At 38.1% G+C, this 14,456-nt stretch overlaps 1 protein-coding gene across 3 annotated transcripts in view; it reads left to right on the forward strand.

The window, feature by feature from the left end:
* ACBD5 (acyl-CoA binding domain containing 5) overlaps positions 1-11,435 on the forward strand; it is a 28,303-nt gene extending 16,868 nt beyond the window's left edge. Inside the window, exons 5-11 of one of the 3 annotated variants that reach the window (XM_009694903.1) lie at positions 426-626; positions 1,353-1,459; positions 3,487-3,763; positions 5,114-5,313; positions 6,893-6,943; positions 7,239-7,348; positions 11,201-11,435. In XM_009694903.1, the coding sequence (XP_009693205.1) occupies positions 426-626; positions 1,353-1,459; positions 3,487-3,763; positions 5,114-5,313; positions 6,893-6,943; positions 7,239-7,348; positions 11,201-11,213 (959 nt within the window). In that variant the 3' untranslated portion in view covers positions 11,214-11,435. Of the gene's footprint in view, positions 1-425; positions 627-1,324; positions 1,460-3,486; positions 3,764-5,113; positions 5,314-6,892; positions 6,944-7,238; positions 7,353-11,200 lie in introns of those variants that run through there. The other 2 variants (XM_009696380.1, XM_009695647.1) reach the window with 2 other exon arrangements.
* Positions 11,436-14,456: the final 3,021 nt, after the last annotated feature.

Genomic DNA, 14,456 nt, shown 5'->3' on the forward strand with positions numbered 1-14,456 from the left:
TACTTTTTTTTCTTCAGAGAAAATAAAACAGAACTTTCAGTGAGGTTCCTTTAGGGGCTCCATAAAGAGTTTTGAGAAATACCAGCATCAAGTGAAAACCAGATGAAATTACACATTTAGAATTCTACACAGGTTTTTTCTTCCAAGGACATTAGGATTATTATTTAATTTGTCAGAGACACCTACTTTGGATTTGTTTACTTATGTTTTAAATATTATCTGCTCTTTATGCAAATTAAACTTTTTATGTACGCTTTTCATAAGAACAGAGCAATCTCTGTGAATGTGAATCTAGGAGCATTTATATATTTTGTTCTGCAGATACATTATACATATAATGTGTTAGAAAGTTAGCTACTTGAAGAAACATATTTTGAGCTATTAGGTGCGTAGCTTTCTATTTGCAAGGTTTTCTTCTTTTACAGACTTTAAGAATGTGAAACCAGAATCAGCAGCTGCTAAGGATTTGGAAAGTATTGTTACTAATGGCTGTTACAAGGGCAGCTTTATCCCAGATATGCAGAATGGCATCCAGACCAAATCTGCCCTGAATGGCTTGAACCCAAAGGACGAAGTAAAGAAAACAGAGCCAAGCCTAGAAATAGCCAATAACAGTGCTCACCAAGGTATTGTCCTTGCAAGACCACGTTTTGATTTGCACATGTTTTTCATGGAAAATATTTCTTTGTTGAAAGCTTAATCCTAGGATTCAGAGAGTAGCAATGGTGTCTTTCAGTTGTAGAAACCTGAAGAAAAAATACTCCAAAAAAAGTCAAATTTAATACCAGTTTAAAATAAGGCTTTTTTTTAGGATCCCTACAGAGAGAGAGATGAATTCAGAGACAGAGAGGCCCAAAACCACAGAAATACAATTGTTTTCTTTGAAAATCATTGTACTACCTATGCAAATACTATTTGCCTTTGAAAACTAATTTGTAGTGAAATGAAAATCACTAATATCTTGCTTGTCATTCTCAAAGGCTGAACATATTATAATGCCAGTTTGGTGAAACTGATGTCTAAATATGTCATTTTAAAACTAACAGATAACTTCAGGCAAAAGTGCTTTATACTGACCTTAGGAAGGAGAGTGGAATGAACAAAGTAAAATTAGAATAATCAGGAATAATGCAGATATGCCAATACGAGGTATAGTTTTCCCATTAGTAAAAGTTTTGTATAATTCCTATATTAATAGTACCTCTTTATTCAGAATCTAACTTTAGGACAACAGTTGTAGATAAAAGGGGCATAAGTTGAAGCTCACCTAGATATTTTAACTCATTGCTTTACTCTTTGCTGGGATTGGCTCACATTTACAAAGCATGTGTGCATATCTCCTTTCCATACAGGTACAAATGAAGAAAATACTGAAGAGGTCTCAGCAGCTCAGCACTTAACCAGTGATTCAGACAGTGAAGTTTATTGTGACTCTATGGAGCAACTTGGACTAGAAGAGGTATTCTAGTATTCCTAGGTGTATTTTGAAACTGGTATGCTTGTTTTTAAATAGATTTGTATCTGTCAGGTGAACCCGGGCATGCAGAGGTGAATGAAGTAACTCATGCATAACTTTCTCCTGTTTGGACTATTGGGTTTTGTTCTTTTTATTGTCATTCTTTTACAACTTGGTTACTACTGATCTAAAAGCCTTGAAATTTTTGCCCTCAGAGAATTTATGTGAGGGGAAGGTATCAAAAACAACAGTACAAAGAAACAACTGTCAAAAACAACAGTACAGAGAAACTAAGGGCTGTGTCGACAAATGAATTTAGGGTCTTGCAACATCTGTAGAGATAGCTAGATTCTGGTCCCTAAGAAGTAGGGAGTGTGTTTGTAACACTGAGCTTTTTGCATGCTCTTTTCCTGGCCTGATGAAACCTGCGTTTGTTTCTTAGAATAAAGAAAGAGTAAGCCTTAGCAAGTGGCCTATAGACCAGTGCCTGAAAGTGGCCTAGGTCTAAAGAAGTGGGAGATGACAGTGATTTCTGGGTTCTCTTGTACTCTCTTTAGCCGTAATGTACATCTCTGACTTCCATATAAAAGGTGGGCATCAACTGTGCTGGCTTAGTTTTGACTGAATTTGTGCTCCTGCTCATTGTATTAACTGTGGTCTTAGTTGACTTACTGGCTCGGACCTCCTTCAAAGGTCCAGTTTAAGTGTGGACTTTCTAGATTGTACTCAAACACGTCGTTTCCTGATTCTGGGGAGGAATATATGAATGATGCATGGGATCAGAAAGAACAGTAAGCACTCTAATATTGCACCAGTCACTTGTCTAGCTGTTTATTGAGGATCTAGAGAATTCCTTTTAGCAAATCAAAATTTTATCCAGTAATGAAGCATGTTAGGAAAGGTGATTTGGTAGAGTGCTGCAAGCTCTCTTATCTAGGTGATTTCCCAATCATCTTGTGTATCATTTGAACTTGTTTGGGATTCTTCAATTGTAGTGGGTGGATAATTTGTCAGAATTTCCCAACCTGCATAAGAAAAGTTCTAGTTTTGAACAAAATTACATATACCTGAACATGTCTTAATAAATATACAAGTATAACTACACATGGATTAATTCAAACTAGGAGAGGTTCATTTAAAGAATGAAATACAGCTTTTTATTGGAAAGGATGTAGCAAGCACTCTGTCCTTCAGTTCTGATGATACAGGTTTATGAACTGCTATTTGAGAAACAGGATTTTGGCAGCAATTTCCATTTCTTTGCCCTCCTTTTGGTTATTTTGGCTTTTTCGTGGAATTATTTTTCAGCTAGCTGAGATCCCCAATCTGTTTCAGCATATACTTGTGCAAGTGCTTGTCTGTGCACTGAACAAGCGGTGGTTTGAACCACTTTAAAGCTGTCCTGTTGCACAACATGTAATTGTGACCTGATCAACACATACGTCATCTGTTTTTAATATCTTCCTACAGTACCACTGATTTTGAGTGAGAAGTTGATAGAATACTATGCCTTTTTTTGTTTTGTGTGAGGTACAGGGTGCAGCCAAGCTGTTTTGAACACGTTGATAATAAACAACGTGATCTCTTTGCCATGGGTGTAAACACTGCCTACTCAAGGTTACTAGTAACACATGACTTTTGACAGTGTGGCTCACAAATCCAAGTTAGGATACCACTTCACTGTCTAGGAAGCAAAGCCAATTTTACAAGGGAAAACAGAACATTTTCAGATCTTAATATTCTATTTTAGTTATTACTGAGTATTACTATATGTTGGAAATGTCTAAAGTAATTCCAAGTGGTATCACTGTTTTGAGAATGTTTGCCTCAAATGCCTTTTCAATCTGAAAAGGACATTTAGACAATAGTAAGCACATTCTACAGGAAAACAATGGCTCCTGTTAAAAGAAAAGTCTTAATTCTGGGCAAACTACTTTCTTAAAGTGAAAGTAGAGATGATGCTTCTTCCTTTTTATTGGTTGACTGTCACATTTTACAGAATTTAATTACTTGCTAATGTTAATTTGTAGCCCTTGGAGATCATCACGTCAGCTAAAGGATCTTTAAAGCATTCATCCCATTTCTTGGATGTAGATCACAGTCTTCTGTTAGAAAACACGGATTTTCCAAGGCGCACTTGCATGACTTATGGGAATCTCCAACCTGGAAATACGGTAGAGGAAGCAGCTCAAGAACAGGGCGAAGTCAAGTGCGGAGGAGAAGATGGCAAAGCCAGTAATGGGGGCCCTCACAAGGAGAAGAAAGGTGGAGAAAAAGCGGATTTCTACAATGTCAGAAGAGGGAGAGGTACTGTGCACGCTGCTTTTGTGTTCCCCACCCTCCTGACTGCCATAAGTTACTGGTGTCCGAGAAGCACTTGTCAACATTGTCCAGTAAGATAGTTTTGCTATACAGTGCTTTTGTCCTTCACACTAAAAATAGATAACAAAATTGTAATTACAGTGAGTAGCCATCAGTTTTGTCTTCGGAGTGTTTATTTCATTCATAGTAAGTATTACAAAAGGATTTTCTTGTGCTGTAGCAATCTTGTATAAGCATATTGGCTTCTTATGTTTTGTCTTACCTTAAACGCCAGCTGCTGTTTGTGGCGCCTCTCTTTTTAGAAATGTAGTCTTCAGAACCTGTCTATGCATGAGAAGAGTTTCTTTACAAGTTACGTATTTATTTTTAAATGGATATGCATTTATACCTCTATGGTATGTTATTTGAAACCATGGAACATCTTGGGAAGGTATCAGTGACGCATTGTTTTCTGTATAATTGGAGTGTTAGCCACACCTTTGAGTGATTCTGATACTATCTATTATGATTGTTAAAACGTAATGATTTCTAATCACATAATAGTCCAGATACTCAATTTATGTTGGACCTCTGCTCTTTTTAGTTCCATAATATTTCTATCACTGAGGAGGAGCACCATATTCCAGTGGTATGATCTGTAAAGTCAAGGATAAAATTTATTCTTCTTGTACTAAAAAAAAAAACCAGAAAGTATTTTATTTATATATATAGCATGCCTTTTTGTATGGCACTTACATGTAATTAGATGGAAAAATTAAAAAGAAAATCCAAATATAACATTTATGTTGAAAACTATTATGAAGAACATATTATAGTTTAACCATCTCCCCTCCTCTCTTTTGTTGTTTTACTTAAGTTTGCTACTTGCAGGCAGAAACATGATAGGCTAGCTGTGTAGAGTTTAAAGGAGTATTGTAGGTTTCAAACAACTATCTTTTCTCATCACTCTATTCCAGTGTTCTTTGTTTTCCAGCTGGAAACTGTGCCAAACTTAAAACACAGCTACCCTTGATAATAAGACAGATTGTACTTTCTTTTTGCTAGGGCAGAATTTGCTGCTGAACTTGACTGGACGTGAATTATTAATTTTTTGCTAAATGTTTATGCAGTTCTAGGACCTCAAATGATACTGTCACACTGAGGCTGTAGGGGAACATCTCAAATGATGTTGCAGTAACCTCCCAGTGCTTTTGAACTGCCTGAATATAGCCTATGATTAGGAGTACCACACTCTGTTCGGGAGGGAGAAAACTGAACTGTTAAAATCAAACATTTTCAATAGAGTTGGTAGTCCATTCTGTGGTTTATGTATCTGTTTTTTCTCCCTCAAAACAGGGCATAGACTTCAGCCTCTAGGAGATGGTTCACAAGGTGGACAGATGGGTAGTGGAGGGGATGGAGAGCGCTGGGGATCAGAGAGAGGACCCAGAGGTAGCCTCAATGAACAGATCGCAGTAGTGCTGATGCGGTTGCAAGAAGACATGCAGAATGTCCTTCAGAGGTTGCATATGCTGGAGGCGGTTACAGCATCACAGGTATTATTCATTGAAGTTATTTGATTACTTTTTGTTAAATTTCCTTGGATATTTTAGTGCTTTTTCAGATTAAAATTTCAGACAATATGTTCTTAAGCTGTGAAGACATTTCAGTTATATTCTGTAGTTTATTGCAACTTAAAATTTCTTATTGGTACCTACTGTCAGGAACACAATTCAAGACTCTTGTATGTTCAAGTGAAAACGTGCATTTTGACCTAGAAATTAACTGTGTATTATTTTACTGTTTTCTGATCAGACTAACCTTAGCCATAGTTATTGATACACATTACACAGTTGCTGTATGGAGTTTCCATAGTTAATGTTAGTAATACATGATCCCAGGTAATTTCTTCATCAGTAGATCTCAAAGCACTTTCAAAGGAAGTGAGAAATTATCTGGTAAATGTTTGCAGGCGGAACTTCTGATTCCATTTTTCAGTTAGCAGAAGACTGATTCTTCATAGCATTCTTTTCCTGCAAAGTAATCCAGCTTTGTTGGAATTTCACATCATGTATACAAGATAGGGAAAAGAAGTCTTAAGCAAGTGTAGATATTTATTGATGTAGTGTTTCCTTTTCCTTCTGTTCCAATGGAAATACTGTATATTCAGGAGAATAGAATATGCTGTGAATATAGTTCAACCAGCAACCTGAACATGTTTGGTTTTGTTTGACTTGCTGATGCGTTTTGATCTCCCTGAGAATGAGAGCTGTACAAGCAGTATCCATCCTATGGGATGCACATACTCCAAATCTAAGGCAGCCAGGGAAAAGGATTTATTAAAACCATGATTTTACTCCGTCACAACTATTCAAGAATCTGATGTTTGGATACAGATCGATTTTCTTCTTTTACCTGAGCAATATATGAAGAAATAGTAAAAAATTCTTCCCCAACAATTCATGCTGTGCTTGCTACCCTTACCTAAAGAGAAACAGAAACTTCTGTTTCACACTTACATAAATTAAGAAAGACCTAGAAAACTGACTGCTTTGTTTTTTTGGAAGAACCACAATAGTGTATGTGAATAGTCTTGAAAAGTTTCTGGTACTTACCATTTTCTGGATTGCCTGGAAAATTTGGAACAGAGTATTCTCTTTCCTTTATGCTGTTAGACATGCCTGTAGCTATAGTTCAGGACAGACTAAAATGGTGCTTTTTGCCTTTGTATAGACTAGTGTTGAAACATGTAATCATGCAAATTAAGCTGCTGTGATTTCTACTCTGGGTTGCAACTGATGGGACTGGTCCAGAGTTGAGGAAGTTGCGATGACAAGTTGGGCAGGGGGGCCTTGAAAAACTGTAAAGAGGTCCAATAAGTGACAACTGATTCATTTTTTAACACACAGAATGATAAAAATGCTATAAAGGGTAATGGAAACATAAGACATAAGTTGGAAACTTAAGTGGTGAAAGGGAGGTTGCATGGGGGTGGTTCTGTTCCTTAAACTGTCATATATACAGATTGCAAAGATTTCACCACATGAAAAATTTCATATTCATGTTTTGTGAAGCAGAAAAATTTTAATTGCAGTTTCCTCTTTTATACTTACCAGCCTTTGTTTGTATTTAAAGGCAAAATCTGCAACACTACAGTCAAATTATCAGCCCACCTCCTCTGTCAAGGTAAAATATTGTTTTTTCTGTTGGTAAAAAGCAGTGTGAATGGTGAAAAAAACCGAGATTAATTTTTTATATCTAGCTCTTAATATGTGGTTTTCATATTAGCTCTCCCTTGACTAGGAGATAAAAAATAATCTGTGTCTGAAAAGTTATTTGGTAGATTAATCCTTTTTTTTCTGGTCTTACTAGTATTTTCTACTTTGATACTATAGTATTTGAAATGATTGAGAAGTATACGTGGTGGTATTCAATATGTGCACACAGATTGCTGACTAGAATTTTTTTCTGTTTTCCTTAGAAACCATCATGGTGGCCCTTTGAAATTTCTCCTGGTATTTTAGCTTTTGCTATTGTATGGCCATTTATTGCCCAGTGGTTGGTACATGTGTATCTTCAAAGAAAGCGAAGGTAAAGATGTGCATTCAATAGGACATATATACTGTGTTTCATCTGTTTAAACCAATATGTAGTATATCATGTTATTTAGACAGGACATAAAATACTGCCTTCATGCATAAGAATGCAAGGATACGCTCTCAATAATGCTTTGACAGTCTGTCTGAAACATCAGGTCAGTATCAAAATGGGGAGCTCAATAATAATTGCTTTGATAAATCCTGTTGCCTTGAGTTCTTTGTTTCAGGACTTGTCTTGCTTAAGGTTCCATTGTATGTATCAGTGACTCATAGCTCTGAAGATACCAAACTAAAGCAGATTGTAGACTTGAGTCCTTGGTAATGGTTATGATAGGAAGGTGCTTGTTTCAGTCCCCAGAACTCAAGCCAAATGCACAACAAGTTGTTCTGGAAGCTAGTAGGAGTGCTTTCCATTAGCTGGGAATTCTAGGAAGAGCCATGTATAGTTTTCTTTGCCTTGAAAGTTTCTCAGCATAAGAAAGTATTGGTTAATTTGACTTTATATGTGGTGTGCTTTATATGTGGCAATTTAGGTTAAATCCATGAAATGTGATGCAGGATAAATAATTTCAGTGAGAATACACGAGTGAGTGAGGCTGGATACCTTGGAAGTGTCTCCATGACATTCTTTGACCCCATCACTCCCAATATCCTTTTGAGCCATTTTCACTGCATCTAAACTTCTTAGTCCCCTTGTGCCACAAGACATTTTTTTCCTATCAGATCCTTTGCAGAGTCCCATCTGTCACCTATTTCTTATTTAATATTTACTAGCACTTTACTATGGTATTTTTTTAACATCTACTTTCACTTCCTTCAGCTGAAGGACAGTTGTACTCTCTCAACTCTCTAAGCATCAGAAGATCCAGTGAATGTTCTTTAATTGCTACTTACTTACTTCAGCCTCACACCCAACTTCGTTAGCATAGCATGCTCTTACCTTTTAAGTGTTTTCCTCTCTGTCTGTCTGCAGAGACCCTGCATATGTGTAGATCTTACTAGAATTAGCTTAAATTGTTCTAGCTTTTTAATTTTGTCAGTTTTCATGGTATAGTTTTCTTTCCTGTGATGAATCACAGAATCACAGAATGGTTGAGGTTGGAAGGCATCTCTGGAGGTCATCTAGTCCAGCTCCCCTGCTCAAGCAGGGACACCTACAGCCACTTGCCCAGGACCATGTCCAGACGTCTTTTGAGTATCTCCAAGGAGGGAGACTCCACAACCTCTCCAGGAAACCTCTGCCAGTGTTCATCTCTCCTGATAGGAGAGGTGCTCCAGTCCCTTAGTCATCTTCATGGCCCTTTGCTGGACTCTCTCCAGTATTTCCATGTCTGTCTTGTACCCAGAACTGGACACAGCACTCCAGGTGTGGCCTCCCCAGTGCTGAGCAGAGGGGAGGGATCATGTCCCTTGACCTACTGGGAGGGATAACGCAGCCTGCAATACCGTTGGCCGCCTTTGCTGCAAGTGCACGTTGCTGACTCATGTTCAACTTGGTGTCCATCAGGTCCCCCAGGCGCTTTTCTGCCAAGCTGCTTCCCAGCTGGGCAAGACCCAGCATGTACTGGTGGCTGGGGTTGTTCCTCCCCAGATGCTGGACTTGGCACTTCTGCTGGTTGTACTTCATGAGGTTCCTGTCAGCCCATTTTTCCATCCTGTTGAGGTCCCTCTGGATGGCAGTACCACCCTCTGGCATATTGGCCACTCCTCCCAGGTTTGTGTAATCTCCAAACTTGCTGAGGGTGCACTCTGCCCCATCATTTGGATCATTAATAAAGATACTAAACAGGACTGGACCCAGTACCAACCCCTGGCATGCACCATTAATTACTGGCCTCCAACTAGACTTCTGTCACTGATCACCACCCTCTGGGCCCGGCCCATGGTATTGTAAACAATACAGTGCCCACACAGGCTGCAAGTCTGCCAGGGAGTTACCCTGTTTCAGAGCTGTCATTAGCAGCGTTGGTGTTGCTTGCACTGTCTGATGAGCCAGAGATTTCACTACTAAGGTTTTTAGGCAGTTACACACATTTTCCTTATTTTCTGCACTGGTAAATAGAGATTTCCATGGAGATTTCCATTTCATCAGCAAGGACAAACTTTTTTAAAACCATACAATTTTTTTAGTATCTTATGTGAAGCTCCTATGAACTTTAGTGTTGTTTAGCTAATAGCTCTCAAATGGCCATGTTCTGTCGCACTGTCTCTGACCAGTATGCTGTTCCTGTAAACCTCTTTTGATCATCTGTTCTGACCTCTGTAGCACCTTCAATCAATTCACAGGTTCAGTCAGAAATCAGGTTTTAGAAAAGTGCTGTTACCAGCAATTTTTCTAGTATATTGTTCTAATGATTCAGAGCTTAAATGAATAAACAAATGGTACATTCTTTTTAGTTTGGATTTGTCTAGCTTCAGCTTTCATCCATTGGGTTTTCCTAGATCTTCATCTACTTGACAAAGAGCCCATGATGTGTTTTCCATGGGTACTTTATTACTGTCACCAAATCATCTCTTAATCCCTTGCTTAAAACAGATGGAGCAACTGGAATCTCATTTTAAAGTTGTTTTTCAGTCTTGGGATGATTCTGGTGGCTCTTTCCCAAATGTCCCACAGTTTGTCAACATCCTTTTTGAGTTCTGGGCACCAGAATTTGGTTCACAGTCTACTAATGGTAATACCGGTATCTCTGTGAGACACAGAGATAGCATAGCCCCAGATAGTCCTCGTTTTGTTTACTCATTCATAAATTGTATTGAGATGAGATGAACTTCAAGAACAGAAACAACTAAAGAAATTCTTGTGTTCTTCAGCTTTCCTTTTTGTTTCTGAAGAAGCAAGAATTTAAGGGCTGGCTGCTTCTGCATCACCTTTCCATCTGGAGTTCCATCTCCTTTAGCAATGGGTAGGAAGCTGATCGAGTACACTCAGAGAGAAAATGGAATTGCAAAACAAGAGTCCTTCTCTGTTGTCCCACTGCCAGTTTCAGCTTGTACTCTGTTAAGGTGTGTAAGCTTTTAGGTGACTGTTCACAGCGCATATATTGACCATATCTATGTACTTTTGGTTTTAAAATACATAAACTCTCCTGGAGCAGAAGCCAGGAGTCTGTACTGTGTGAGTCTTTCTCACCGTGAAGCTGTGGATCCATGACTCTGAACTCTTTTGCACAGTGGAGCAAACTCCGTGGAACTGGTGGAGGGAAGGCCTTCTGTAGCCAGCAGCTCTGTGCTTAGCTCATGTATCTGGGAAGGGGTTCATAGCACCCTACTCTGCGGTGCTGTTGGCTGGTTTAGGTCTTCTTCTGAGCCTCTTAACCTGTCTCATTCCTTTATAGGGAACTTAATGCTGAAAATCTGGGGGCTCATATTGGAGTCTTCTTCACTGAAGAAAGCTTGAAAACCTGAATTCTAAGGACTCTAAAACCAGATCACAGATAGAAGTATATTTTTAATAATAATTGAGAGTTGTTTAGATTCAGCTGATGATTTTAGAACGTTTTCTGGAGTCCCTGGAAAACCAGCTTGTAAATGTTGCTGTGCCGTGAGCCAGCAAACCAGTGACTGATGTGGTCGGGGACCGTTCTGAGGACTTTCATTTGCAGTTCAGAATTCTTAGTGATCTTTTGTACTCCTCAGTGTAAGGTGTGCCAGTTCTGTGAACTTGCAGATTGTTTTGCAACTTAAGATGGCAAATTTTCAGCTATTGTGAAGCAGTGTTGCATTTTAAAATGGATTGGAAATCATTCACATGTAACCTTAATTGATTTGTTTATTTAGACAAATGAAAAATCATCTCATATGTGAAGGTACATTAAACTAATTTATTTGATTTCTCTTCTAGAAAACTGAACTGAGAATTCATTACTTTGCTTAAAGACTTCTAGGAGAAGATGGCCCTTGGAGAGCGAAGGAATTCTGAATTCTCATAGAATCGCAGAATCTGGGATGATGTTCCTTCCGTTATAGTAATATTTTGTACTACCTTTGAGCTAAACATTTAAGGACTAACATTATTGAAACTTGAATGATTCACAGCTCCTAGGTTACAAATAAAATAAATGTAATAATTCCATCCTCAAAACCATATGAACATTAATTAATTTGGAATGTGCTTGTGGATGGGCCTTCAGTAGTTACTGGTCTTGCTGATGTCAGATGATGAAAAGAATATCATCTTTGTAAAAGAATAAGTGAAAAATATGTAAAACTGTCACTTTAACATAGAAATAATTTTACAATCGCAACATCCCTGCCTGTTTTTCCACGGGGTTACATATTATCAGATGAAAGCACTAATGAAGTATGAAGTCAATACCTTGTAAGCTGTTGGAAAAATACAATATAGCTCTAAGGAATTCAGCTGGTTATTTTTGCTGCTAAACCAATGTGGGTCAAATTTCCATGTAAATTAAGCTTAATTCCATGAAATTAAGCTGAATCCTTCACTTACCCTTTAACATTGTAAAGGAGATTTGGGAATTGATATGTCTTGAAAGTTAGAGCCATTAATAACAGAGGGACTGTCAAATATGTTTGGGAACTGTGTGTGGTACAAGGGATCCATCTGCAGAGGCTGCACCTTACATTTTTAACTTTGGTAGTTGTATTCTTGTTGACAACAGCTTGTTTGAACTGAAATACAGAGTTTAGGCACAAGGTGCTGTAAAATGAGATGAACGGTAGCTCTGTAAGTATATCTCCAAGATTTTAAAAAGCTCAGTGTACTGTAAGTTTTCTGTTGTCAGTTTATGTCAAATTAAAATCAGATTTAATCTAGCCCTAATCTATTGTGGACTTTTCCCAAGTCACATTATGAAAAATCAGTTCTGGTATTTCTTTCTCTCTTACCCTTCTACTTCCTTTCAAAACAAAACTATTCAGCTAATTTTGCTGCTGATTCTTTTCTTTTTTTTTCCCCTATGGAGTATTTATTAACCAATATACAGCTAGAGTTACAACCTTGTGAAGTTTGCTTGATTAAAACATGCTTTACACTTAATTTTAAAATAAATTAATATAGAAGTTGTCTAAATTTCTGGAAAAGGAAGTGCACTAAAATTAGATTTGACAGAAAACTAAGACATTCATTTGCTGTAAAGAATTATGTCATAACGTATCCCATGTTTAAGACCTGAATATTCAGAAATTTCACCATATTATTGATGTGCTTTCATTTTCCACATGGAGTACATATTACAAATAAGTTTTGAGGAAAATTATTTTTTGTCCTTCCTGAAAATCTCTTATAGTTTGGAAAACATTTTTCATACAAGTTAGACTGTATAAAAACATAATCACAGAATTTAATGTTTGTTTTACCAGAGCAATTTTAATCTTGTTTTTAGTTAAGTGTAGGGTTTTTTGAGTTACTTTTTTCTCTTCTGATTTTCTTATTGTAAAGCTGAATTAAAAAATAAAACAGTCAGAAGCTCTTTGAAGACTGCTGTAACACTCAGGTGGTTTTGTGTGCCAGAGATGAGTTTTGGCATGAGGTGTACTGAAAAACTCAGGCTTGAACAAAGCTTATGCTGGAAGGGAAGTTCTGCTGTGACCTGATGCCATTGTGTCTGTAGCTTAAAGTTCCTAGAATGATTGACTTCTTATCATGAAATGATAACATAGGAAGGATACTGTAGCTTGAAGGTCACTTTAAAACAAAAAACCTCCTAAAGCAGCATGTCTTCTGACAGAATGAAGCATCCTGGAGTGCCTCCTCCCCCTGTTCATAACCATGTTACATGTAGGCATCTGGCTTTTAGAGGTGGTACAGATGTTCTCAAAGATTCTTAACTTCTCACTGAAATAAATGTAGGCATGTGCCATCCTTGTTATTTATTCATATTTCAATAAATCAATCCCTTAATATTTTGTATGTTTATCTCAGACTTTACAATGTTTAGTAAATGCTGTATGTTGAATGTTTTGGCTGTACAGAAGAGCCTGCTGGCTACCTTATGAAAAAGCAGTCTCAATCTTAAAGTTGTAATACGAAACATCACTTTTATAACCATTTACTTGTAACTCATAACTGGGCCTCAGCTGCTGGGGTATCTCAAACTCACCATAACTTGAACACAGTTTGAGTTAGCTGGTATTTCTTCTTAAAGGTAAGGAAAAAATATTTTTTTTCTATAAATTGCCCAGATACAAAGAGACGCAGGTTTAACTTGGAAAAAGTGGCATAAGCAGATCAGTGGAGCTTAGAACTGGGACATGTTGATCTAGCTGATGCTCTCCTCAGGAGAGCTTGCAGTCAAAACAGTTCTGCATAGCACCGGAAATATCTAGTCCTAGCTCAAAATTGCACTTGTGAAGCAAATGTCCAGCTACTTTCCTGCAGTGAATCAAACTTCATTAAAAAGCACAAGTTTGCTCTGGATGAAACCACCTGGAAGACACTGCACCTACAAATAGGTATTCAGTTGTGGGAAAGAGAGCAGAGCCAGGTGTAAGTGGGGGTGTGTGTGTGGGGGGGCAGCTGTTCTGTCCTCAGGGCCCTCAGTTTCGTTCCTGCTCTGGTTCTTGGCAGCAAAGTGAGCGCTGATGGAAACGGAGCCGCTAACTGTCTTTGCCTCCTTCTGGCCACCACAGAGGCACAGACGCCCCACAGGCATCACACACCATCTGAGGACTCTTTACTCCCTGCCATTAAATACATAAGTGCAGCCTGTAGTAAAGATCGCAGGAAGGCATCAGCAAGTCATGAACTGAAGGGCACACACCCCCCATATTAGACAGTATTAGGTATTTCCCTACTTACCATCACTCTCTTTGCTAGGGTAGGGGGAAGCAGTCAGGGTTTCTTTGGGTAAAAATCCACCCCCCTGCAGCAGGGTCAAAAGTATAAGACAGTTTAAAGAAAAAAATGCAGAAGCCAGCAAGACTGCAATATTTTATTTTATATATTTACACAAAACTGTGAAAAGTAAGTTTTTTGAGAATGTAGTAGAGAGAAGAATGCATTTTACTGCAAGAGTAACCAAAGATAAACCTATTCATGCTGAAACTGGAACCTACTAGCTCAAGAACAGACAGCAGCATTTCAGTATCTGGGCCTCCAGCCATTGCGCAGTGTATAGGTGAGCCTAACAGCACGT

Source organism: Cariama cristata, unplaced genomic scaffold (assembly GCF_000690535.1).
Source record: "Cariama cristata isolate BGI_N322 unplaced genomic scaffold, ASM69053v1 scaffold1550, whole genome shotgun sequence".
NCBI lineage: Eukaryota > Metazoa > Chordata > Aves > Cariamiformes > Cariamidae > Cariama > Cariama cristata.